Source organism: Anopheles merus, chromosome 2R (assembly GCF_017562075.2).
Source record: "Anopheles merus strain MAF chromosome 2R, AmerM5.1, whole genome shotgun sequence".
NCBI lineage: Eukaryota > Metazoa > Arthropoda > Insecta > Diptera > Culicidae > Anopheles > Anopheles merus.
In genome coordinates this window covers 35,798,416-35,825,471 of record NC_054082.1, presented here as the reverse complement: position 1 = coordinate 35,825,471, position 27,056 = coordinate 35,798,416, and the positions used below count along the sequence as shown (strand labels likewise).

The following is a 27,056-nucleotide window of genomic DNA, read 5'->3' as shown; positions in this document are numbered from 1 at the left end:
TCTATAACAATCATAAACTCAAATGTTAACATCCACAATGTTGCTTACCTGCTGTTTACTAGATTGTATAAAAATTCAAACGAAATATACCCTTCCCGAAACTTTATTCCGTCCAAACAAAACAGGCCCATAGTGATTGCTTCACTTCACACGCATCTTCGCACAGCTGAAGAAAAGCTCTTGAGACACACACGCTCTCTCTCTCGCGCGCTCCTGTGCGGAGAAAGTGGATAAAACAAACATTTCACCGCACGCCGCAAAACATTCGCGAGTGAACCACAGTATCGGGAACATCGTACCATTGTTCCAGCCGTAAATCGGGTTCCGTAACCAAGCAGGTAAGTGCAATCAGTGAGCAATGTGACAATTTCAAACCAATGCGCCCAAATGCGGTTCTGTGGTTTGTTTTGTCTGCTTCGCTAGTCAAGGGGTGCACGTTGTGAGAGAGTTTAAGTAGTGTGTTGAGCGGTTTGAAGTGTAGGAGAAACTGCTAGTGCCGGTGAAGGATAGTTCAATGCGGACAATGTTTTTGTGACCGCACTACAGCCATGCCCTTTCCTGCAAGCAAAAGGGCACCACCCGAAATTAGCATACTAGTGGAGAAATTGATTGTCAACTTCCGGAAGTGAAATGAACCGATTGTCCGCCGCACGAACGTGTCACTACAAGCACTACATGCCACTTTCCAATCGTGTGATTCACTGTTTCGTGCTGGCAAACGAAAGCAAATGACTTTACTGACTGAAAACTGCACAATTGCTGTTATAAAACTATCCCCGTAAAGTCCATTTTTTAACGTGGCTTCCTTTTTTTTCAGAGTCTATTATCCAGCGTGCGTCATCAGCGGGCTCGCAAATCCACGTTCAACGGTACCGGCATAGCGGAGCGAAACCCGTCACCCATCGCCCCTACCCCAACCCAGCAACCGGTACAAAAGCAGGTCGTCAACGCGCGAACGCCAAGAACTGGCCAGCACTTATTCTCATCACTTGTCTCCCGCTTTCGCGACCAACACACACACGGCGACCAACGATGGCGATCATCGTAACCCCGGCGCGTTCGTTGACTTTGACGCTGATGCTGACCATCTTCCTGCGGGCAGTGCTCTCCCAAGACATACGTAAGTGCGGGGATAACCATCTCGAGCCCATCGAGCTGGCCCCCATTATATTCCCATTCCCTTCGTACCCGGTTGTTTGCTGTCTCGCCATCACTCGAGACTGCTTTTCCTTCGCACTCGTATTCGGCGTGCTCAAGTGTTCAAGAGTGTGCGCGAGATTTTGAAATCAAATCCTCCCATCGCCGGGGAGCCACAAAAAAAGCAGTAGTGGCTTTGGGCGTTTATTATTATTTTCTTTGCCACCCTCTGTTTCATGTTTATTATTCGCCTCGCCAATTCGCCAATTGCTTAACTTTCATTTGCGCTTTTCTTTGCACCACCGGGGGGTCGGGGTTGGGACGGCTTTTTGAAGCGAAAACAAAAAAAAAGGAGATTGTTTTTATTTTTTGCCCGCGTAATCATCCTTTTGATAAAGTTTAACAGCTGAACGTTGAATGGCTTTTGTGTTCTTCTTCTTTTTTTTTAGCGTACTATATGCACCGCTGTGAACGGGATGCGGCTGACGTGAACGACTGTCTGCGGTACGCCGCGAACAAGCTGGCCAGCTTCATACGGCGAGGAATTCCGGAGATCGGTATCGTTGATGTAAGTATTGGCTTTGATTTTGGCCAGGTACACAGAGAGCGAGAGAGGGGGAAGAGAAGCCGGAAAGGCCGACAAAGAGCGCATAATTAAACTGTAAATGCTTAACTTGGCGTCTTTGTGGCTGTTTAACAGTTGGAAATGGAATGACTTTGATGGTTGATTGTTGAACACAAAATTGTATGATTGTATGAACACAAAAATATGATCTTGCATAAGCTTAAGAGTCATCCAATTCACAAAGGAGAGATCCAGTTTTAATGTTATTTAATTCATACCTACAACAACACATTTAAATCAAATTTCACACAACTCAAGCCCAGTGCTACAGAGGGCACGGATTAATAGCAGATCTAATTGTGAGAACTTTATACGATAATCATAGAACAACTGGGGAGAATGAGTGCAAACAACGCCACACGTTTAGTGAGCCGTCAGCGTTAGGTCACCCTAATGAAATCAATCATGTCATTCCAGCCACAAAGTGACGCGTGAGCTTGTGGAAGATTTTCCACTCTAATTGATGTATTTACATTGCCGGCGGTGAGCATGGGGATATTATAAATCTTTCCATTGGCATGCAGAGGATAGGAAGTCGGAGCTCTCCTTAATGAACCTATTGTACTCTAGAAGAACGGTAATGGGGTCGTGATTTATTGAAAAGTAATTAATTTACCCGTTAGAGCCTGTCTGCCGAAAGGCGCCTTAACAACTCAACCCGCTCACGCATGCAGGGAACAAAAGTATGGCGATGACGCTTTTCATGACATTCATTTCGTGCCGCTCTTTAAAGCTTCCCCGCCTGCAGCAAATGCGCATGATTCGAATGCGTAATGAAACGTTCTGATTGCCTAAATTCCCTACCGCGCACTGGGTCACTGGGGTGGGCCGTCGTTAGTGGGTCAACCGAGCAGGAAAAGTTTCCTCTTCAAACTACCTCCTGAACTTTGCACCAAAACCAAACCTTACGATTTGCAAAACCCTTTTGCCGCCCGTTTTCATCCAGGTGGAACCGGTCGTGGTGGATGAGATCAGCATTGCGCTCGGCAGCGGTCCCGATGGGTATCGGGCCAGCTTCCGCAACATCGAGGCGTACGGCGTGAGCAACCTGTCGATCGTGAACGTGCGCTCCGACATCGACTCGATGCAGTTCCAGATGACGATCGAGATCCCGAAAATCAAAGCCACGGCCCAGTACCAATCGTCCGGTGTGCTGCTGCTGCTGCAGGCGTCCGGTGCGGGCGAGTACTGGGGAGAGTATGGTGGGTAGGAGAGGAACCGTTTTTTTTTTTTTGGTGCCGCTTACTGATCGATGGGGAGGGACGCTCCTTGTTTTTTTTTTTTGCAGAGGGCGTTAAGGCAAAAACTTACTTCAAGGCGACCCCGTACCAGGGAGACGATGGCATGACCTACCTAACGGTCGACCAGACCAAGATGGACTTTAGCGTGAAGGAGATCAAAATGGGCGTGGAAAACATCGCCAACCAGAACGCCATTATTCGTGAGTGTGCCAAAGCTTCAACGGGGTTCGTCACTTGCCGCCATTGCATTGAAATCCATTCCGTTTGCTTTCCGTTCCCCATCCTAGATGCCGCCATGAATCTGTTCATCAACACGAACGCCCAGGAGCTGCTGAAGGAGATGAAGCCCCAGCTGCGCACGAAGCTGACCGAGCATTTGCAATCCTTCCTGCAGCAGCTGTTCGATCGCATTCCGGTGGAGCAGTGGTTAGACTAGCGACGGCGATTGCGGCGAACGGCAACACAAAAAACAAAGCTTCCCCCTTCGTGCTAATATTTATTGTATTTGTTGTAATAAAAAAAACCGAGTGAATAAATTGAAAGCTCCGACGCCGAATGGCGTCCAGTTGACTGAGAGTAACAGCGGCACTGCGCCGCGTCTATGTGTGTTTGTGTGACTTTTTTGCCCCTGCACGGTGGCAATTGTTCACTGAGCTTGCGATTTTACTGCCGTCAGTAATATTGATTCATTTTATGCCCGGGTTGCTGCTCGCGCACGTCCGTAACATGGCTATTAGCGGTAGGATTATATAAAGTAAGGTCGTGTCATGTGTTGGGTCGTGTGATTTTGCTTCCGTAAAGGCGCTTATTGCATCGACCCGCTTGAAGAAGGAATATAGTGATTACGATACAATTTAATTCAATTGAACATCGTTTTCTCCTCCCGTTATGCTAGAGGGGGGGGGGGGGCAAAAGCCTGCACTTAGTGATTGTATTCTATACATTTGTCCACATTTCCTGTCTTATGCTTCCGTGCTGTTTTGTGTAATTTCGAACTTAATGTCAACATTATCAATTCGACTCATTTACTTCTGGGCGATTTATGAGACGCATAGCTTTCGCGACCGCTTCATCATTTCATCATTCCAAATGAGCTGTGTGGGGGAAATGAATCAGCGCATCAAGCCCGACTGGCTGCATACATATTCAATGAACACTTCATATTCAAACACCGACGCCGCCGGTTTCTCGAAAATATTGTTGAAACAAGTTTCAGCTGGATTCCCGCCACCAACGCGTAAACACCCTCCAACATTTGCCTAATCGTGCCCGACTGGAGCGGCCAACGGGCCTGGTGATTAATGCTTGCGGTGACTTTCATCACGACACGACCCGTGCGAGGTTGACCGCTCGTGGATCTCCCCGATCCACCGAACCAATCGACCGTGAAGGTCACAGGGGTTGTGGTTTTTGCGCATCCTTCCAATCGATCCAAACACTCTTCCGAATAAGATTCACGCTATATCCGCCCTCCGAGCATTTATTAACCCGGAACGAACGAACGAACGAACGAAGTTCTAAGCAGAGCAAGCAGAACCGAGAGCAGAATGTGGACGAAAAAACAAAAAAACAACAACCATGACGTCAATAACGGCCAAATTCAAAACAACCAAACTCCACGCCGGGCAGATAAACACTTCACAGCCCGCGGGTTTGAATGCCGTTCTCGGGTGGGAAGCAGGTTGAAGATGGTCCGCCATACCGGTTAATGGCTTTCGATTTCAAATTTGCATTCGCTGTCAGTATTTGTTGCTGTTGTTTATTTACTGCTGAACTCAATCATTAAGGCGTTATTGAATTTTGGTGTTGTTTTTATTTTTTTCGGAGAATTTTGATGTAAAAAAGAGGTTATTTTTAAAATCTCTAACAATATGGCTAAAGGTAAAGTAGCTTGTCTCGTACAAAACAGCACAAACTACCTGATCTTTGCTCGCCCGCCATCGCCGACGCTTGGTTATGCTAATTAGCAGCAGTATTAACAACCACTGTGCCAAAGGGTTAAGTACAACGATGCGGCAATAATGGCTGCTTACGGTGATTGTCACGAGGCGTGTAATCTTAAAATCAAATGTGAGTGAATTAGCCGAATTAATTTAAGTAACAGCGAAGAAGCCATTAACATAACATTTGTTAATGGAAGCTTCGTGTTCATGAGCTCGTGTTTATTAAAGTACATTTTCTTATTAATTAGCTATCAATTGCACGACTTATGTAATGCATAATGATGGAATATTCCTCGAGAGGCTAGACAACACAATCCACCTAAACTTGTTCGTGGCAGGCTTGGCTCCATCATTTCCTAAACCAGTTTCGGTACATTTTACTTCTATTCAACGCGGATAAGAATATGGTATAAAGAGTAAAATGCGAATTACTTTCTAAGCGTATCCCATTTGCTAAATTCGTTGATCCACTGTGACCAAGAGCTGTTGCTAAATGCTCATCCTCTGGCAATAGCTACTCCATTCCGACACGGAAGATGTTTTGCAATCGGTCGCCATTCGGTTCCTTGTCACGTATCGCACCAAAGGTGGCCCCCATCCTCCTCTCCCTCCCCTCCCCTGGAGCCTTTCCGAAACCCTACGGCAACCGTTGCAGCAACTGGAATGTGACGCACGATCGGCACGATCTCGCTACCAGCACAGCGCACCCTGGCGCAGTCCAGAACCCAGAACACCACCAGCAAACCCTCTCCTTCCTTCCCTCCACATACACAACCCACATGCACAGTGCCACGGCGCAAGCATCCACCCCCCCCCCGCACCCCCTTCCCCTCCATGGTGGCATTAATCAGCGCGGTAATCTATTCCGAAGCGCAAGCTACCGATCGCTCTCGATCGTTCGCTACCGCTTGCAAGCTGGGGCAGAATATCCTAAACCGAGGCGACCGGCTCGTCATCCGATTGGTGTCACCAGCTTCATCGCAAAGCCCTCTACCGCCTCCTCCCCTTTCACCCTTCTTCAACCCCTTCACGCCTTCCCCCTACCCCACCGGCTCGGTGTGCACTATGTGTCGATCGTCCGATCCGGCCCCCTATCAGCGTGTCGCTCGTTCTCAAACGAAAGACTGCAATGCGGCACGAAGCCACGAACCTTCCCACCGGTGTGTGTGTTTCTTTTTTTTTTTTCACCACCTCACCTACCCGACTGCGGCCGCGGCTGTCTCGCTCCGACTCTGGCTGCCCTTGCCGCGGTATATAAAACTTATGTTGCCGATTGCCACATCCAGTCGGTCGCTGAAATTCTCGCCACCGTTCCGTTTCGGGCATTCGGACATTCATTTGCAAAAACGTCACCGAACCGAACGGACACAGCCAGATCCTGCGTACCGGGTGTGTTTGTGCGCTCGTTTTTTGTTGTTGTTGTTGTGTGTGCGTTGCCGTGTCAGTTTTGTGTGCTGTGTGCGCTCCCTGCTTGATCGCTGCTCGGTAGTATCGGTGATTTATTTTTGGAGTTTTGTGTGTGTGGGTGTGTGTGTTTGTGTTTTTTTGGGGCAGTTTCGTGGATACAGAAATTTGATAACGCCAGATGCAGCTGCTACACCAGCTTCGAAACGATAAAGCTGTACCAGTGACATTCTCCCTCCGATACTAGGCAGCACAGCCCGAACGGTATCGAAACATCAAACGGTCAGTTACATCCGTATCCGTTAAAAAAAAAACAAACAAACAAACAAACCTCCCCAGCCAGTGAAGATCCTGTAAGCCTTTACAAGTTCACAACCAGGTAAGCGTAGGTAGGTGAGTGGCACCGATTTTTATCACCAATTTTACACCTCCCATGGAATGTTCACGACGCTTTTACCCGCTTGCCAGCTGTGTGTCGCAGCGCAGGCCAGCATTAGATTGGCGTTCGGCGTGTGTGTGTCTGTGTGCGTGCGTGCGTGTGTGTTTACCTTCTGCAATCGATTCGAGGCGAGCATCGAGTTGCATCAACGCGCCGAAGCCAGGCGCGTGCACCTGCACCTGTTTCGGTGCGTTCCAAGGCGAACCGGTGCGAATTTTCGCGTTCCATTGCGGCGTTTGATCGATTCTGGGAGTTGGGGGGGGGCAGCCACCTCAACCTGCGGTTGGGCTGACTGATTGCACACAGCCGGCACACAGCGAGCGGGATGCCCGTATGAAAATGAAGGCGAGCAGAGGGAGTGTGTATGTGTGTGAGAGAGAGAGAGAGAGAGAGAGAGAGAGAGAGAGAGGGATGGGGAGAGATTTTTATGCTACACAGAGTTCGATGAAAGGGTTGTTTTGGGGTTGTGAAACTCGGCCAAACGAGCTGTCGGTCGGGAGGTCCACCCCCCGGTGGAGGCGCGAGGTGTCCCGTGGATTGAAAGTGATCGTTGTGGACGGTTGGTTGTGAGGGATAGGCGAATCTTGGACCGATGAGCGGAACATTGGCTGTTTATGCAAAGGATGTGTCGGACGAAGGAAGCTTAAAGCTGGGAGAACCTTTTGAACACATTTTGGCTTACTCGTTCAGTATTGATTTTATGCTTTGGAGAGAAGGCTCTTAGAAACATGTCGTTCTCTTATCTACAGATCGATATTATCAGGCCATCTGAAATAACATCGATGAGGTCTTAGCTCATTCACGTTTTCGATCGATTTTCTTGAACGATTGACAAAAACAAAACTTTCGCTTTCCTATTTCTCTACCTCACCTATTTCCAATCCAGCTACTATCCGTCTGTCCGTCTGTGGTAGGGAAATTTCAATGACCCGCTTAAAAAGCTTACCACATCACCACCGCGGCACCGGACTGTTCCGCACCATCACCGTGCTGCCCCCTGGGTCTCGCTCAAGCGTTGCTCAAGCGGCCGTGTCTATTTTCGCCACATTTCCCTAGCGGAAACTCGGAAGGTCAAAACGATCGCTTCGGTGTCGGCGTGATAGGTGAACGATGATTGCAAACCTCCCCTATCATCGACGCCGTTTTTTTTTTATTTTCTTTCTTCTTCTATTTCTGTGGGAAGGGAAGACAAGTCGAAGCGTGGTCGCCTCTCGTCCAAACCGCTAAACTGTCTCGATTGAATTTAATCCATCCTAAAAACCACCGGAGCCGGTTTAAGAGTTTCGTGCTCGGGTGACCTTCAGGCGGGGGCTCCGTTGGCTCCTTCAGGTCCAGGCTCACGCTCACGTCCAGGCTCACGAGGGAGACGGGGCAGTATCGGGTCGTTTGGTGGACGTTGGACTAAAGCTGGAAGGTGTTTTTTGGAATGCGTGATTCAAGATCACGCGACGACACCTAAAAACTGCAGCTTCAAGGATACCCGTGGACGCTCTTTTTTTCGGCCACTGGTCAAACCCATTGGAATGCAACTGCACTCGCAGAAGGTGCATCGTCTGTCGGACCGCACGCCCACGAGACGAGGGGCGAAGCTGAATTATCGACATCAAACACACGCCACCGGGTGCCACGTGCGCGCGTAAAGGGGATGATGAAACGGTTTGGGACAGGATGGAGATGCCTTTTTTTATTTTCTTTTTCTTTTTGGAGTAAGCGATAAACGGGGTGTGTGATAAACGGCAGCGAAAGAGAAAGCAAGGAGAGAAAGAGGGTGCGAGAGCGAGAGCAATATCGCCCAAACAAACGACAAGAGCTAAACCATTTGCCAAGGTCAACTCATTTTGGGGGTTTTCGTTTTCAGCCTCTGCTTCTTGCATCGTGTCGTGAAGATCGTCTTTCACTGCTTATTGTATGTTCGATCGACACTGGTTTTACTTCACCCAGCTCGCTCCACTGCTGCACATGTTTTTGGGGGAGGGAAGATTACCCATAACAAAACCGGTTGCATCTTCACATTTTAGCAGCACAACTGTTCGGGGTTTTACTCGCCATACTTTAGCCATAAACCAGACGCCATAATTTTCCAGAACATTAGCCAAAGCCAAAGAACGCATCGAAAATTAAACCCCTTTTTGGCACCCCCCCGTGCCGGTGCCATCGCACCGCAACGGAACGGAGCCCCACGTTCAACGTTCGACTCGCCTTGAACGGTGGTATTAAGTTCTGCGACAAGCTGTCACCGTTGTTGCTCGATCGGGGTTTTTTTTCTCTCTCTCCATCTTCTTATGATGCAATATGCCTATGTGTTTGGCTCGGTTCTGGTGCCGTTCTACCCAGCCCCGCGTGCCTTGCTGTACCGCGCGGGGCAAGGGTTCTACGAACTTTCGGTTTCGACAGCATCACAGGTTCGTGTATCGATTTCTAGCGCCTGCGTGATGCGACAAACCGTGCGCGCTAGAGTGCCCGGTTGGAGCCTTGAAACAGTGCGTTTGACTTCAACATCCGCCAGGCGACGAACCCCCAGCATCTCGGTGGATGAGCCAGCACGATCGACGGGTCGCCGAGTCGGCTAACCGGTGGTGCAATGGTTTGCAAAACTGTGTGAGGTTTTGTTTTACTTCTGCAGGTATCTTTGCGGTTTGCTCGACTCCTACGCCACCTTTGCCTTTGGGCCCCTGTTACAGGCAATGGGCGTTTGTGAGCAATAGGTATTAGTGCTAAAGATAAGTGTCGGGGTAAATCAAACGCCTTCTTGCTTCTCGCCACCGCACACCCTTGAACTCTCCGCTCTCTAAAACACTCCCTTCGATGGATGGTCAAAGTCCGGTCCGATAATTACCAGGGGCAAAGCAAGCAAGCAAGAAAGTAAAGCTAACCCCGGTTCGGCATAATTGTACCCAGCCAATGTCAAGTTTCTGCTGCACCAAACTGCACTGCACTGCGGGTTGCAAGAAGAATTATAGAACCCGTTTCTATACGCACTACGGCCCCACGCTCCCTAGGTCTAACGCAAAGAGATCTCGACTTCTTAGAAACCACTTTCCCGATCCGATCACGATCGACGACAATCGGGGCTACCCGGGGGTAGAAGCGCACAAGAGAACCACTATCCGGCTAATTACATACGACCTCTACCCACCCCCCCCCCCTCCCCCCCCCCCCCCCCCGGACGTCTTGTGCATTAAAGTTTGCAAGAAAATTAACCGTTTTGCAAAGAATATCGCCCCCACGGTACGCCTGCGCGCACGGTCGGAACGGAGACCCTTTGATTAGTGTTGCACATTTGCAAACACACCCTCACCTGCAAAACCTCGCTGCACACCGCAGCAGCAGTCGGACCATTTTTCGGACCGAGCAATTAGAGGTGCTCCGTTTTTTCTTCTTCTTTGCCATGAAGCAACGAAAGAAACTCGTAGCACGGCTCGGTTCGTGATAGCTTCTGCGTTCTGCAATTAATACAATTAAAGAGGCAGAAGTGTGCGAAACTGTACCGCACACCGTTGCCGGTGTGCAGCAGGCGAACGACACAGCATACAGAGAGCTGCGCGTTCGACTAATGGAGGCGGGGAGGCTCTTACCCTCTAACGACCAACTGGATTGCACCTGACCTGCCCGTTAACGAGGTTTGCCACTCGTGCGGCTCTATGACTTGGCGGACAATGGCTGCCGAAGCCGGGAGGGTGGAGGGTTAAGTTTAAGTTTTTAGCGGGTTAAGTAGCTCGCTGACAAGGTGCCATTGTACTAGTTTCCCAGCAGTGACTCTTCCAGCATCGATTAGAGCCGGTGACCTTTGTTGCGGGGCAGGTTGGGGTGCGAGAGGAAGGCACCGGAAACGGTACGCGCCTACAATTATGCACTCGGAAAGGGGAACGGACATTTACAGAGAGGAAAGTTCTCCATTTGTGGCGAAAATCGGCATAGTAGGCCATAGTCGACGTTATCAGTGTGTGGTCCTTCGAGCCGGATTCATTCCATTATTCAGCTAACTGCACACTTGACCCTTACCATTTGCAGAAATGGTTGTGTAATTACATGCATACGTCATTATTGTTCTATCAACGTTCTTAATTTCGAATAACTATCTTCTCTTCTATTGCTCTGCCACTCTTGCCAGCGCACCCAGCATGAACAAACTCAGCGCTTCGTGGCTTCTGGTGGCCCTGGTCACGCTCGGTGCAACGGTCGATGCTGTCGATCTTCGTAAGTATCACACACGGCTTCCATATTCGGCTGCCACCATCACTGACCCGCTCACCGTTAATCCCACCATTTTAGCGGAGTACCTGCACGTCTGCCACCGCGAGGATCCCAAGCTGACCGAGTGCATGAAGGAGTCGATCGAAACGCTCCGCCCGTATCTAGCGCGCGGCATCCCCGAGCTAGACATACCCTCGATCGATCCGATCCATCTCGGGGATCTGATCGTGGCGGAGAGTGTGCCCGGCCAGGGCGTCAGTATCTCGGCGAAGGACATCAAGGCGTACGGTCCGTCGAACTTTAAGCTGAAAAAGCTCAAGTAAGTCTCCAGCACAGCACAGCTCTGGTAGCTTCGATTGATCGTATGTGTTTTTGCTCTTCTCGCTCGGCAGTGTGATCGAGTACGGAAAGATTTACTCGTTTGAGCTGGAGCTGCCGCATCTGTACGTCGAGGGCCGGTACGTTGTCGATGGCCGGATTCTGCTGCTTCCCGTCAAGGGTTCGGGCAAATTTACTGGAAACTTCAGTGAGTGCAAGTGGAGCGGTTTGGTTTTGTCTAGAAACTGTTGTTAATTTAAATTCTATACCCTTTTCCCTGTAGCTCAAGGTATCGGCAGCGTGCGCATCAAGGGCGATCGTAAGCGCATCAACGGCAAGGATCATCTCTCCCTCGCTAAGCTCGACATTAAAATTCGCGTATCGGATGGTCGGGTGAAGCTGGAGAATCTGTTCGGCGGTGACCGTGTGCTGGGTGAGCTTCTTTAGAGCAATGAAAATTGTGTGTTCGAGCTGGCTTTTTTTATTATACCATCTTGCTTCTATTTCCGGAATTCTGCAGGTGAAATCATCAACGAAACCATCAACCAGAACTTCAACCTGCTCAGCACCGAGCTTATTCCGCTGATCGAGAAAGCCCTCCAGAGGATATTCAAGCGTACAGGCAACAAAATCCTCGAGCGCTTCCCGGAGGAGGTGCTCTTTCCCTGAGCTGAGGGACACATGCGGGACGACAGCTGTAATTTGTGATTAGCTTTCGCTTAAGGGTGTATTATTTAGTTTCTGTTTTTTTTTTCTGTTAATGTAACCATTTTGCTTCGGAATAATTGCACCTTCTTTTCTTGCTCTTTCACTCCACAAACCCTCAAACGTTTTACAAAACAAACACCTTTTCCTTCTATGAACAACCACCATCGTATGCGAGCACGCACACGTGTCTGTGAAATGAATAGAGCTTTCATGTAAAGCGAAGGTTCTGCAAAGCTTTTGCAAAACACATGCGCACATCGGTGACACGACACTTTCACGACCTGTACATAGTAATATAAGTAGAACCACCGGAAACGAATAGGATCGAAATGGTTAAAAGCAGAGAACTGTTGTTGTGGTTTTAATAAAGATTTTTTCACATTTGGATCCAAATATTTGGCGTATATGTTTGAACGTTTACTACATTGATGACTGCACCATGGATATTAAAAGGGTTTTTGGTTCTCTTTTTTTCTATTTTACTAGTTTTTAACTCTAGTTTTATATCAATATTGTACTACTAGCTTTTTATGATAAAAAAGTTGACGATGTTCCAAACTGTCTTACCCCGTCAAACATTGCCAGGGTTGCAAGTGGTATCTTGTGCTCAAAATCTTAAGATATTTAAAAAAGTATTTAATATTTATTCACAAATTATTATTTTGCTGTGTTATTTGTCGAAAAGATTACTTTTCCAACTTTTTTGGATTTTTGCAAAATAAAATCTCAAAATGTAGGCGTTTAGTAAGCTATAATTTGCAATGTTATATCTGGTCTCGTGGTGCTATAATTATAACTGCTAAAACTAGGAGTGAAAAAAGTACCAAGGCTCGCAAGCTCTTTAGTGCGAGGGCTCTGGGGCTGTGAACTTGTTTGGCGTGCGAGCCCTCGCGCTCCCTCGCAAATCGCTGTCAATTGCATGGCGGGACAGTTCCATCGTTTTATTATGGCTTTTTTATAGCTCGCTTAAACTTTTCCATAAACTTGCTCTGAGCTTTATAGCAATCCTGTTTATGGCTAAATAATCCGTCAATCAAAGTTGAGCTTGAATCGAGCTTCAAGCTTTTAGGTAACTATTGGAACTACTCCAGGGTTTGGCAAACTAATCGGAAGTTGATCATGTTTACATGCTTTAGTGTGACGGATACTAAGACTGATCCTAATTTATATTTATGTTTTGGTTTATGTTGAAACTGTTCATCTCTCGCTTTTCAAGACAAACGTTTTTGTCACTTTGAATAGATCTACACGATTCTTTTACGAAAACATTTTCAGTTTCATGTGCATTGCTCGTGCTCATCTAGCTCACCATCAAAACGTTGCACATCTGCCCAACCTTACCCTTGTTTATGCAACCCTTCCAACAACACCGCCGCAAGGGGTGTATGCATGATCACAGCAACTAAGCAGAAGGAAAGGCGTAGGTATCATGTTTACAATTTTCATTACAATTCATTAGCACAGCCCTTTAATCTAACGACTCTTAACGAGCTTCACGATGCCGCTTTTCTTAGCGCATGTAATGTTCTTCCCAAACGCCCACCCAACCACCCATCGATGCTAAATTAATAACAGCTCCAGTGCAACCTACATACCCCCACAGGCAGGTTGGCGCCCCTGTTGGAAAAAAGACCATTCCAGAAGAACATATAACACATAACATTGCGCGTAACATAACGTCACGCACGAGCCACGCAATTCAAACACTGCCTGGAACGAACTTAACATTCCACCCTGGTCGCATTTTGTGTTCACACCCTCGGCCACATTCTCTTGCATACACACACATACAAAAAACTTCTTTTTACTGCTAATTCTTATCGTTTTGCTCACAGAAGACAATGACCAAAAAAAAAACACACACTGAAAACAGCTTAATCAATTTGCAAACCTCTGCGGCATATCGATTCCGTTTGGTAGGCATGGCGTGGCCAAACAGACACGCCATCTGCAAACAAGCGAGTCGGATTAATCGTCAAGTTAACACTTCAACTGTGGCGTTTCGATCAAACAATTTTTTTATATGCAAAATAAATAGGAAGCAATTTCGATGCGCCATTGGTTGGTTGCTTTTGGGATGCAGCAAGTGTTTCATTTATTAGGCCATTGAGTAAAGCGAAGCAATCGTTAACGAGGTGGAGATGGATTCGTTTCAATGTACATCAAACAAAAATAGATAAATAGAAGCGATTGCCAAAAATGTTACACAAAATATTGTTGTTTGTGTAGAAACGTCCGTCAAGCAATTTGCCAGCTTGTAATAAATTCATCAAAATCTTCCTTTCCACAATCACGCTGCAGCAAACGAAGCATAATGTTTCCGATACATGTATGGCGCGATCCGCATCTCTTGATCCACACATAACATCGGTTAATGAACGTGCTTATGTTGATGTTGCCTGTCCTGCCCACACATCCGCTCTCCACCAACTTTCCACGTAGCGCAGATTCATCGCTCGAAATGATGGTCAGTAGGTGAATCCATCCCCCGGCATCCCATCGGCACCGGCAGCACCGGACGCGGGCGCTTTTGCTCCTTTCTCATTTTCTTCTTGCCGGTATGATGCCATTATGCAACACCCACAACGAGCCAGCGAGCGCAAAAGGCATCGCTCACTTATCACACAAGCCGTTCGTTCGTACGACACGTTTCGTAAGCACTTATCGTCATTATCGGGCCCGGCGCCCTGGCCGACTCCTTCGTCTTACGGTGTGTTACGGGGGAAGGCAAGCATTTGCAGCTTCCTTTCTTCGCCCTCACTCTCGCTCTCTTTGTCTCTGGCTCTTTCGCACAAAGAAGAAAGTTCAGTCAGTTCGATCGGCAGGGTTCAGCCGAAAACGCTTCGGATCATCGATCGGTATTCGGCAGCGATCGGCTACGTTACCGCACGCCACCCGAACTGAGCTGAAGACCTGATATTCTACCATTCGAAGCATGCAGCCCAATCCGTGGTGTACGTTAATAAATCACAACAACTCATCCAAAACCATTCGGTACAGGAAGCAACTCAGGGATGAGATGCTTCCTTCCACACCCCATCAAAGCGCTGCTTTTTTGTTTCGCAGTGGCACAGTGGCGCAGTGTTTGTACGCTTGAAAGTTTACTGCCGCTGGCTGCGTGTGCGCAAACGATCCGCCCGAAAAACGCGACCAAAACTATTGAGCGTTAAAGTGAGCTTTATTTGGACCCACACGAGGAAGTGAAGAATTATCAACCACGCGTTGCACAACGCCGGCGTGGCGTGTTGTGACGGGTGTGCTTATGTCTAATTATGGCGTCTGGCGTGCCACCACCGATGTAACCGAACCGAATGGAGGCCTTGCTCCTCGCTCTACTCCCACCACTGTGGCTGGCTGAAGTCTTAATCGTTTTGCCAAATCTTTACACCTGCTGATGAGTGGGATGGGTGGGGGAGAAACGATTGAAATTGAATATAAAGGTGTTAAGATGACAAGAATATAGGACAAGAATTGTATTTTGAGCAGCGAGATGAGATGAGATTATTTAAGGCTCTTTTTAACGAAATTGAGTGAAGTTAATGTTCAAGTTAGGTCAAAAATAAAATAATTTAAAAAATGTTTCAAAATACAGTGAGCTTAAATATCATTGTACGTGTTCGAACGATCTTGGAAGTAAATTTACATTCCTTCACGCCCTTCGCTTGTGGAGGTTTTGTTTACCTTGCAAACTATCATCCCGAAAGGACGACTGCATTCAAGCCGCCTACCAACTCTGGGAAGGGCACCCACTTCCGCCCTCCGTTCCATTGGAATGGAACTACTTTTACCGAGGTTCAGGCTCAACCAAAAGCTGCACTGAAGAGCAAATAAACACCAAACACCCTTACCCACCCTACACCGAAAAGAAGGAAGAAGCTGCATGCGCCGAGGTTTCGATTATTTACACGCAGCACTGGCGTAAATCGTAAACAATCGCCTCCAGGTTCCACGCCACAGAAAAGCTACTGAACCCCATGTTGCATGGAGGGGAGCATGAGCGTGCGCGCGCGATCCGTCCCGTTCCCCTGTGTCCGTCCGAATTCCAGCTCGAACGTGCCATCGGACGGACGGGCCAAACTCACTTTCCATTAACCGTACAGCCCTCGACCGCAACGGACGGCACTGTCGAAAGTGTAGTGCAGCGCAGATCGGCCCAAGTGTCCAAGTCCAAGTTCCAGTCCGTTCCGTTCTTACTTGCAACACTGCAACAACCGTTCGTCGCCTATATTTGTGTATGAGCGTTGAAGTCTTTCGTTGCAAAATATCACGCGGTACAGCGTCTTTGGCACCATTTCAACGGCCGTGTGAGAGCGTGTGCGGGCGCGTATGGGTGTGCGCGAGTTTGGTGTTTTTTTTTTTTTTTTGGTTCGATTAAACGCGTGCCAGCTCCGGATCCGGTCGTACTGAAATCCGTTGCGAAGTTCTAGACACTCGAAACTTCGGTGCACTTTGCACTTCTCGTTTGCATCGTGGGCGCCCGGTACGGACGGGTGGGCATTGCGAAACGGTCGTCGGTTGTCGGTTGCGAAAAGTGGCGGAAAACCGCCACACGACGGACGGGTTTGTGTGTGACGAAATCGGCCAGATCCGATCGCTGCTGTGCTGCCGATCCCAGCCAAGCTCCCATCATTAGATCCGTGATCCGAGCGGTACTTGCAGGACGAGATTCACTTTGAGCGAACACAGTCAACAAAACCAGCCCGCTTCCTTTGGACGGTGGTACAGTCGGGTGGTATCGGTGTACGCGAACGGTACGGTACGGAGTGTCAGCCCTCGTTGTTGTTAGTTCGTTGAAGCTCGCTGACGCTTTCTAGCAGTGCCGCTGCAAGTGACCGCAATGGATCGTTCTGGAAGTGCAGTGGGTCGCTCTGGTCGAGGCCAAAGCGCGCGGGTGACACGGTTACGGCCCAACATGGTCAGCGGGTCGGTGACGATCGCCGTGCTCGCCGTGCTGTCGGCGGTAATTTTCCACGTGGCCGAAGCGAAGGAGATCGCGATTAGGAATAAGGACGTGCCGCAGTACCAAGAGAAACGTAAGCATGGCGTTGCGCTGGGGTGATTAAATTACACTTTTAAAATTGGTGGTTGATCATTGCTGCACAATTAAAAGGGAAAGAGTGTTTATAATATGAGGTACAAGCTGTCTCGTATTAAACTTAAAGTAAAGCATTTGGGCATGTTTTTCGATGATTTTACTAATTAAGTGTCTTTGGTGCTATCAGTTTAATTCCACCATGTTCAAGCTGATCTTAAGAATATCTTTCTTGAAGTGTAGTATGCATAAAAAAAAACATTAAAAAAGGAAAAGCAATCAAGAGAGCCTACAGCATTCTCCAATAACGATACATTCTTATGTTTTGCACACCAACCACCCCCAAACAAAGATCGTCCCAAGCACCTCAGGCTGAGCACGAAGCACACATTACGATTAAATTAGACACTTTGCATTCATCGCTCCTAGCTCACTTGCTATAACACTGCGCCACGGCACGCATCTCCACCTCACACCGGCATACTAAACACAAATCCCATCCTAACCACATAGAGCCGCATTAAAAAAAGACCCCCTCATAAACTACCCGCTCGGTGGTCTACAGCAACGCGTCGGGACACATCAACGGTGTGCGCTTTTTCGTCGCTTTTTTTCATACTTTCTGCACTCCCCCCTCCCCCAGTAGGCCAGTCCGGTTGCGTCACCCGTACAGCAGGCAGCATTCGCGCGGCGAGCCTTACCGAGCTGCATACTGATCGAATTTTCGCATCCAAATTACAACCTGCGCCGGGAGCGCTACACGCTTGGCATTGCATTTATGCGCCACGCCGCAAAACACGCTCTCATACGCCGTCGGTTGCGTATCGCGCGAAGAAATGACCATATCGATCGGATGGGGCGGGAAAGCGAGGCGAATAAACACAACGGGGCAAGAAGATTTATCGGTCAGTAAGCCAGCCAGCGAGCGAACACCAGCCACCAGCCGTGGCGGAGAAAGTAAACGACCGGAGAGCGAACCATGCGCAGACGGAACAACCGCGGATCAGAGACTCGAGCGCGTCTGATCTGACGTAATATTGAGCGCTCGCGCGCGCGCGTGTTACGGGGTTTTGTTTTGATTTTGAACTTCAAAGTTTTATGGCAAAATTGTGCCGGGCTGAAGCTGTTTGGAGTTGTGTATGAGATATAAAGAAATTTAAAAAAACACACACACACACGATTTTAAACACTGCTTGGTGCTTGTTGTGCAATCCACACGTGAAGATCACATTACCTCCAGTAACGAGCTTTTGATTGCGCTACCAACGTTTCATCCGTTACCCATATCTTTTCAGCTGAGTGGCTGCGGGTCTGCAAGCGAGCCAATCCCAACGAGGACGACTGCTTCAAGAAGATGTTCGAGGGAACGTTCCCGTACATTGCCAAAGGTACGTCCGCCCCACACTAATCCAACCAGTAGGTGGTTCACGCATCGCATAAACTTTCCACACCCCGCAGGCATTCCGGAGATCGGCGTCCAACCGTTCGATCCACTGCGGATAGAGTCGATCCAGGTGTCGCGCGGTTCCGGTGGCCTGACGCTCAGCGGCGGCTTCAAGAAGCTCAGCATCAAGGGCCCCTCCAACACGACCGTCCGGCGGGCGTCGCTTGACTTTGAGAAGCACGCGCTCAGCTTCGATCTCGAGATACCGAAGCTGCGCATCGACGCGACCTACAACCTGAAGGGGAACGTGCTGCTGCTGCCGCTGGTCGGCGACGGGGACGTAACGATGTCGCTCAAGAACGTCAAGACAACGGTCGTGACCAAGTTTTCTGTGCGCCCACTGCCGGAGGTACGTATCCGTACACATCTTCCGTTCTGCTGCGCTTCGCCTTTGTTGTTGTTGTTTACTTAATGTCGTTGCCATCTCCCTCCCCCTCCTCTCTCCACAATAGGATGCAATCTTTATCGAGGAAATGAAAGTGACCTTCCTTGTCGGGGGCATGCGCATACATCTGGACAACCTGTTCCAAGGGAATCAAGTGCTCGGGGCATCGCTGAACCTGTTCCTCAACCAGAACGCGAACGAAGTGATCGCGGAGCTGCGGTCCGACCTGGAGCACGGGCTGGCCGACATCTTTACCGGGCTCTGGAACGAGCTGTTCAACAAGCTGCCGCTGAAGCTGTGGATCGCTTAAGCGCTTCGCACCGGACACAGCCGCCGCAAGGACGCCGGTGGCGAAAAGGGCGCGGTTAAAGGACGCACCCGTGCCCGATTGTTGTAAATAGTAGCGGATAGCATTGAGGCCGGCAGGCTCATTTCGTTTTTAGGCTACGTAGACTACGTAATGTTGTAGGAAAGGAGTGATGGACGGAAACGTTCGAAGCATAGTGATTATAGTGTACGAACTGCTCACAATAATGTAAGCGCGTAGGGTGTAAGTGCTGTAAATACGTAAGAATGAAATAAATTAATTTCAAATACACAGTTAATGTGTTTATTTTTTTGTTTCATATTTCTCCCATTATTATATTGTTTAGTTTGCGTACTTCTCCAACTCTTCGATCATGAGCTACTAGCATGCAATGATGTGTAAATATCTTCACTTCCTTAGTAGTTTGTATCACCAAAAGAATGCAAATTTTTTACGTGAATAGAGTTCATCTTCATCTAATTTTTATTTTCTTTTTGTAACGGCCTACGCGGTCATGTCGACCTAAACAACAGACTGAAGATTCAGTTCTTGTTACGGAGAGATGATCTTCTTGAGAATCGTTTCTTGCCAGCCTTGTAGGAGCTAACACATCTATATAGGTAACCTCCAAATGGTATATAAATATTTTTTAAATGCCTAATAAAAAGTTTATAACCAACCATTGACTCAAAAAAAGAGGCGAATGAGGCCAATAGACTCAAAGCAGTAAGAGGTTCATCGGCGTTGAAGAATAAAAACATAATATAATTTCAACCCGCATTGTTAAAAAATAATCTATTTTTAATTAAAAAATAAATGCCAGTCTCGTAGTACTGGCGTCAACTTGTAAGACTTAACAACATGCCCGTCATGGATTCAAGTCCCGAATGGAGCGTGTCTCCATACGTAGGACTAATTATCCTGCTATATGGTAAGAATAAGTCACTGAAAGCAAAGAAGCCCACTCGTGGTATAGGCAGGCCTTGACCGACAACGGTAATTAATCCAAATAAGAAGAAGAAACACGCTAGTTAGTTACATTTAATTACATAACATCATTTAATTCATGAAAAGAAAACTATCTAACCGTTAACTAATAAACCATACATTTAAGCTGTTCACGTTCAAACTAATGATGTGCTGTATGGAGCGCACCCACGACTCCAATCCGACGCCGATTATTGTTAGTCCGATTCCAACTCCGGCAAAATGGAACCACTAGATCCACCCGGAATCGGAGTCGTCTGGAGTCGCCCGGAGGCGTTCGGAGACGTTCGGAGTCGTTCGGAAACATTTCCTTTCGTTGTGTTTTTATGTCTTTCACTTTGCGCGTGCCCTTCCTATACAAGCCGACCACGGCCGACTCCAGATGACTCCGGACGATTCCGAACGACTCCAAACGACTCCGACCCGATTCCAGACAACTCCGGACGACTCCAACTCCAGGTGATGCTTAACGACTCTGGATGACTCCGACTTCGGGCGACTCCAGACGACTCCGGACGACTCCAACTCCGGGGGACTCCGGACGACTCCGGACAACTCCGGGTGACTCCGAGCGACTTCAACACCGCACGACTCCGGGCGACTCCGGGCGACTCCGGACGACTCCGGACAACTCTGAGCGACTCCGGGCGACTCCGGACGACTCCGAACGACTCCCGGCGATTCCGGACGGTTCCGAACGACTCCGGATATTGCGCGCGGACCTATCTGCCGTAGTCGATTCCGAATTTATCGGAGTCGGATCGGAGTCGACTCCGGATTTTTGCCAACTTTACCCATCACTAGTTCAAACCTCAGCTACAACCCTGATGATATGCAGATTGCATACCCAAAGGCGTAAAACGCTCTTTTTGCACGAAAGGTCAGCGTTGTTTTAAATCTATGCTTTCTTCCCGGATTTAAATAAAAATGCTCTAAATTTCAATAAAGCTCAATTAATTGAACCAAAAAGAAACCCACTAATTCTTTCCCTCCGAGAATGAATGTTCTAGATGGCAAATAGATAAATTCCTGTGTGAATTCCGCAGCAGCATTCCACCCGTTGGGTGTGGTTTTCATTCTACCGTTGACGACGCAACATCTAAAAGCACTTTGCACCAAAGCTTGGCAAACAAATGCAACCGTTTAAGGCATCGCTTTCTGTGGAAGTGATAAACATTTGGTCTAAGCAAATCTAGCACATGATTTACAGTGAGCGTCACAAAAAAAGCATCATGGAGGTTAACTTAAGCATCGCCATTATTTATAATAAAACACTAATCGAAGCAAAATTATGGTTTCAATATTTATTACATACTACTATACTTACACACTTACATGTACCGGCTGGCCTCTGTATTTTGCACTACGAGGTCAAAAAGGCAAAAGGGCATCAATATGATTAGCAATAAAATGCGAATACCCGGCTAATACCCGGCTCAGCAGTTAATGCGTCTCTCGTGACTTGGGAATAGCGTACACCACCTGCTAGTCGCACCATTCGACCAAAGCTCAACCACAACCGAGAATGGAACGGTCAGAGGAGGTCAACCAAACCGAAGGCTCGACATTGAACTTTATTGCCGGCGAATGCACAATTAGAAAACTGCTCGCACCACGTTCTGCGAGCTTTTTGTCATCGCCGGTGATCGCAGATGGGGAAAGAGAGTGCACAAACATTCAACAATAAAACATCAAACGCTACTGCTAACGCCCGTCTCACGCCACAGTGTACAAGCGTCATTTAGGACGTGCGCCTGAAGAAGGTGCTCACCAGCGGTTTGGTGTGCTTGTGCGTGCTCACAGTAAAAACGGGTCTCACAAGTCCCGATACAAAGTAGCAAAGAGATGATCGGAACCTTAGGGGAGGAACCGCTGGTACGATTAGAATGGAGTTCCTAGCCAGTGTGCACCGGTCCGGGCCACTTTCATCCTTGAGCTGGCAGTGAAAGAGCATTATTAATTCATTAATCTACAGCCGGCGAAGACGGTAATGAAACATTTGCTCACAAAAGCAATCAGCAAACTAATGCCTTGCAGCTACCAAGAACGCTACCACTCACGAACGAAGGCTGAGGATCTATTTTATCGCCGAGCAGAGCAAAACACATTGTCGGGCACGATAAGATCAAAATTCCACCAGCACGTGGTTCGAGGTCCTTCGGCAAGATTGATGCAGGCACGGCTCCCACCATCACGGAACACTGCGGAAAGGGTCACGAATCGTGTCACGAAAGGCTTCCATGACGAATGGGGTAGGCTGCACACGCTCGCACCGATCAATGCGAAACAGAAAAACCACTTGATCACGCTCTTTCACCGCTTATAAATGAATAAATAACTCTTCCCTGCCTGCAAACGGTCGTAACGTTTTTGGTGCGAGCCACATAAATCGCAAGCGACGAACCTTAGCAACCTCCGTGTGTGACACAAACACACACATGTTACGCGTTACGCTTTAGCGACGTTGGACAGTCGGGGGTAGCCAGCTTTTTGCTCCAATTGATGCGATTTAGATGCGCTCACTGACGGGCAGAGGCCAATAGAGAATAAGAGAATCGCGACAACGGCCCCTGGAGTCGGCGGAATGCTAATGCAGCACCGAGCAAGGAGGAAGCATAACTGACGTGTCTGCATAATTAGCCGTATCGTGTCATTGAATTAGGAAGCGGAGCAGTATTTCTTCCACCCGGCACGATCAAGCGCGAACGCGTGCGATGAAGGAAGTAGAGGACATTCGGAGTGCTTGAATGGTTGGATTGCTCCATGGAACGAACTCATATATGTAGCGCAATTGTTTACACCAGCAGGTTCATTTCTTGTCTACTGAATGCTATTGATGAATACAGTCAATATTTTGTGCTAACACAAAAATAATAATATATAAGCCCACTTCCTTTCCATTTCATTTTCCCATCCCTGTCTAGTATGCTGCTTTTGAAGCTGACTTCCAGCTCATGCCAATTTAATTCCATCCACACACTAAACCTCCCCGCAGAACCACACCGCAATCCCGCACCGGTTCGACCACAATGATACGCTTTGCTAGCGCGCTTAACCTTCGTTCGCAGCGATTCTCTGCAGCCTTCACGCCACTTATCAGCAACGAACCGGCCCCGTACGGCTGCGGATAACTGTGCCCCCTTTTGATCTCCCCTGCTACTGTTGCTACTGAAAATGGAAATGATTTTTAAAAAAATACACTCACACACGCAGAACAGACAGTTTTTTCTGCTTAAAATCCGTTCTCATTCAATTCACGGGATGAAGAATGTATGAAAAAGAAACATACCACTCCATCCGGTTTTTAGCATTGCCTGTCAACCGGGTAGACGATGGCACTGAGCGCCTAAAGACTGAGTTTGGTTGCAGTGGCATGCCATTTCACGGCCATGGTGCAGCAAACGCCAGCATAGCCATGCCTAGGGCCGTTGGTTCATGTTTGTGAGTTTTACATGGCCTTCTATCAATCGGTTCGATTATTTCAAGATCAGCATTTGGTACCGTTTGTGTAGCACACGCTTTATCATGCGCAGCATTTTGTGCCAAACCACATCCAACTTCTCAGGGTGCAATTCGAGCATTTGGTAACGCTTGTAACGCATAGAAACGCGCTCTAAACACCAAGCACTTAAAAAAGAAGAGGTTTACAGTGACACATTTAAAGCGCTGAGCTCACAAAGCAATGTTGCACACTGCCCGAACCTCCGCTCCGGGGTTTTCAGCGTTCAATCAGAGCGTTTCAGAGCGGGAAAATCAAATCACACCTCCCCCCAACATGGACGGCAACAGCAACAAAAACAAACAAAAATTTGGAAATTCACATTCCGGCCTGGGAATGGTTTCGGTTTTGCGGGCCCGCGGAAAACAATTAACCATTTTCCAGCTGACTCATAAAACCGACAGCGTTTTCATTGAACGGTGGCAACGATGGGAATTCCTTAATCGACTCACCCTCGCTAACCCTACTCACACCTGCATCGGGTTGCATCGTGTGGTAATCGGTGCGGTATTTGTGTGTGTGTGTGTTGTGTGTCTAGTTATTGTAGGGATTGCTTCAACTAAACCGCTCCTTTTGGGCACGTCAGAAACACCAGCCCGTTCCTGAGAACCGCAAACAAGAATGAGAAATTGAGATACGAAACAATACAAAACTGGCAGGGGAAACTTTCGGTTGTTGTTTCTTTCTTTTTTTTTTCTTCTACACTTTGCTCTTTTACACGATCTACAAAACAGCCAATGTGGAGCAGTCGAAGGTGGTTTGCTTGAAAAACAACTCCCACGAGCTCGAATTCGATTGCGCACCACAACAGAGCGATCTAACGTTATCGTTCCTTTCGGCGCAATAAATTTGCATTTCGTCTTAAGCCGCTTTGCAGCAGGCTGGATCGATCCGGGTTTTGGACGGTTTTCCCTTTTTATTTGTTAACACAAAACATCCATGCCAGCCTGAAAAAGAACGAAACCTGCTGATCGGAAGCGTCCGTAGTGTAGGGGCGACAAACTCGTTCTGTCGCCGGGAGACGCGTTGGTTCGTTCTCGAAGGATCAATAGTGGTGGCGTCAGAATTCCTGTACTGAAATGCTAATAAACCACCCGAAACGACGCTTCTCTGCTTTGCTGTGTAAAACCGAGAAGGGAATGTCTGTTTTTCGTGACGCTGTATCGGTCATTCGCATCGGAAAGTGATTGTCAGTATCCGTGGGATTTGGTTTTCGCTTTTGCTGAATCTTCGGTCTGTTGTTCTTCCAGCGTGTATATGGCATGTAAAGACAGTGAAAGAGAAACTCTTTTTGGATGCTAACCCTTAAATGATACAAGGTACATCAAAGCACACAAAATTGACAAACTTTCCAGAAACTGCAAACTAACTTGAGCTTCCCTCTGAGCGTGGAATAGGCGAGCTTGGGTGTGACTCGCACGGTCAGATTAATATCGAACGAAACAAAAGCCACCACTCTATCAGCTGCTGACAAATGTCGCAAAAAGCCCGTCCCTGCCCTAACACAACACCAAACAATGTCCATTGCGTGCGTGCAATTGAGGGCTGATAACTGTAACGCTCCATTTACGCGAAGGGCACGCTTCTAATCAATGATGAAGGCTCTCTCCCTTCCACTCTCTCGTCACCATTCAGACACACACACACCTTTTTCCAGCGCATATCGGTCGAACGATTTTATCTTATGCAATTAAACGACTTTACCTTGACTTAGATGTTTACGGAGAGCAGATTGCTTTTTGCTGAGCTTCAACACATTTGATGGCACAGATTAAATAAATCTCATTTTCATTAGACTTTCCACACATACCAACAAACCACATGTGATGAGGAAAGCAAAAACGCAAGCCGAAGAGGGGCAGGATTCAAACGAAAGGGAAGAATGCGGAATTTATACGCCAAACAAATTTAATACACCAACACCACCAAACCCATTCGGCAATGGTGCAGGATGTTTGTTTACATCTGTGCATTCCCGTGGTGTGGAAATGGAAATTTGAAGTGGTTTGCTTTTCCACCCGGTTTAAACTAGAGCGTGTCGAGACACGTGTACGTTTTATGTTGCTTGCTGTTGTTTCGGCAATATCTCACACCGGTTGTTTTAGGAGCGATCTTCATTCGCTTCCAAGGACATGGGCATGTGCGATACCGGGGTGCCACGCAAGCCGAAGCCATCCTCTCACCAGTGAACGGTTCAAAAACGTTGCTTCTCGTTGTGTACATGTTGTGCGGCTTCGCTGCGGATTCGCTGCCAATACGCTAATGAACACGCCGGTCGTCCTTGAAAGCCGTCCGTACTCCGATTAATGCACTTCCGTCTACGGCGGCTGATAACGTTCGGCCGATTCGTCCAATCGAAACCCCCGTTCCTTGAACCGGTCCCACGTCCGAAAATCGTTCACCGCCCGAAATGGTTCGCTGACATTGGGCAGCGTGGCGTGTGGCCGACACGAATCTACGTCTGTGTGTGTTTGTTTTCAGGTTGAAGCAAACCGCTCAAGGATTAGCAGAAGAGTTCTTATCGGGCCCGGCTAGTACGACTCAACAATAGCACACCCGTCATCAAAATCAATTAGTTATTCCCGCTTCGTTACACCGCGAATGAAGCAATTGGCCGGAAATCATAATTCATGAGAGCGGGGAGACATTGGGAAATTGTTTACAATATTTTTGTCCACTCTTCCCTTTGTGTAATAGAACGAGCGATTCACTAGTATAAGGTCGACAGATTTGAAGTGCGATTGCGTGCACATGACGTGAAAATATGATAATTTAAGGTCACTCTTCTGAATGGACCGAACAATAACTCCGTTATCTGATCGCCCCCAGCTAAAGCGTAATTATCGAAACATAATAGCGAGTGTTTCTTCTACCAGAGCAGAACGACCGTTCGGATCACCATGCGGGTGGTTCTGCAACCACCAACAACCAACTGGGAATGGTAAGCGTTATTAAAAAAAACTGAACCAGGCTTTCAAATGACAACGAGCAACACGTTACGGAAGCATTTTAGCGAGAATAAGTAAATGCCACTCTTGGAACCGGTATTTCGCCAACCCGGGCGGTCGAGAATAAGCCGCGCGAAGCGTTTAAATACAAAGAACTTGAGCGCGCGGGCAAGCGACGAACGCCGTGTTTGCGCGCGTGGTGTAAGTACAGTGTGCCGTTGGGTGTGAAGCGAGAAAAAAAGCCGATGGTCGATTAGAATTGTGCTGTGAGCAGTATCAACAATTTGATGGATGTAAATCGTACGATAAAAAACATTCTCCATTTTCGGTAGCGTTTGGGAGGAAGCTTTACTCAAAGCCAATCTGCTACAGTGTGAGCTAATTTGATCACTCACCCACTCACTCACTAAGTGAGCAACAGCTGAGTGACGCATTGCTCTCCTCG

At 47.9% G+C, this 27,056-nt stretch overlaps 2 protein-coding genes across 2 annotated transcripts; both read left to right on the top strand.

The window, feature by feature from the left end:
• Positions 1-211: 211 nt before the first annotated feature.
• Positions 212-3,584, top strand: LOC121590369 (protein takeout). The gene is made up of 6 exons (XM_041909982.1): positions 212-338; positions 818-1,120; positions 1,587-1,705; positions 2,709-2,964; positions 3,051-3,203; positions 3,291-3,584. Exons 2-6 carry the CDS (start codon positions 1,033-1,035, stop codon positions 3,437-3,439), a joined length of 765 nt encoding a protein of 254 aa, XP_041765916.1. The 5' UTR covers positions 212-338; positions 818-1,032; the 3' UTR covers positions 3,440-3,584.
• A 2,629-nt stretch (positions 3,585-6,213) lies between these two features.
• On the top strand, positions 6,214-19,438 carry LOC121590703. The gene is made up of 10 exons (XM_041910606.1): positions 6,214-6,729; positions 10,901-10,986; positions 11,062-11,302; positions 11,376-11,509; positions 11,585-11,734; positions 11,822-11,968; positions 16,815-17,042; positions 18,337-18,429; positions 18,500-18,834; positions 18,938-19,438. The coding sequence occupies exons 2-10, from the start codon at positions 10,911-10,913 to the stop codon at positions 19,178-19,180; spliced, it is 1,647 nt and encodes a 548-aa protein (XP_041766540.1). The 5' UTR covers positions 6,214-6,729; positions 10,901-10,910; the 3' UTR covers positions 19,181-19,438.
• The last annotated feature ends 7,618 nt before the right edge of the window (positions 19,439-27,056 follow it).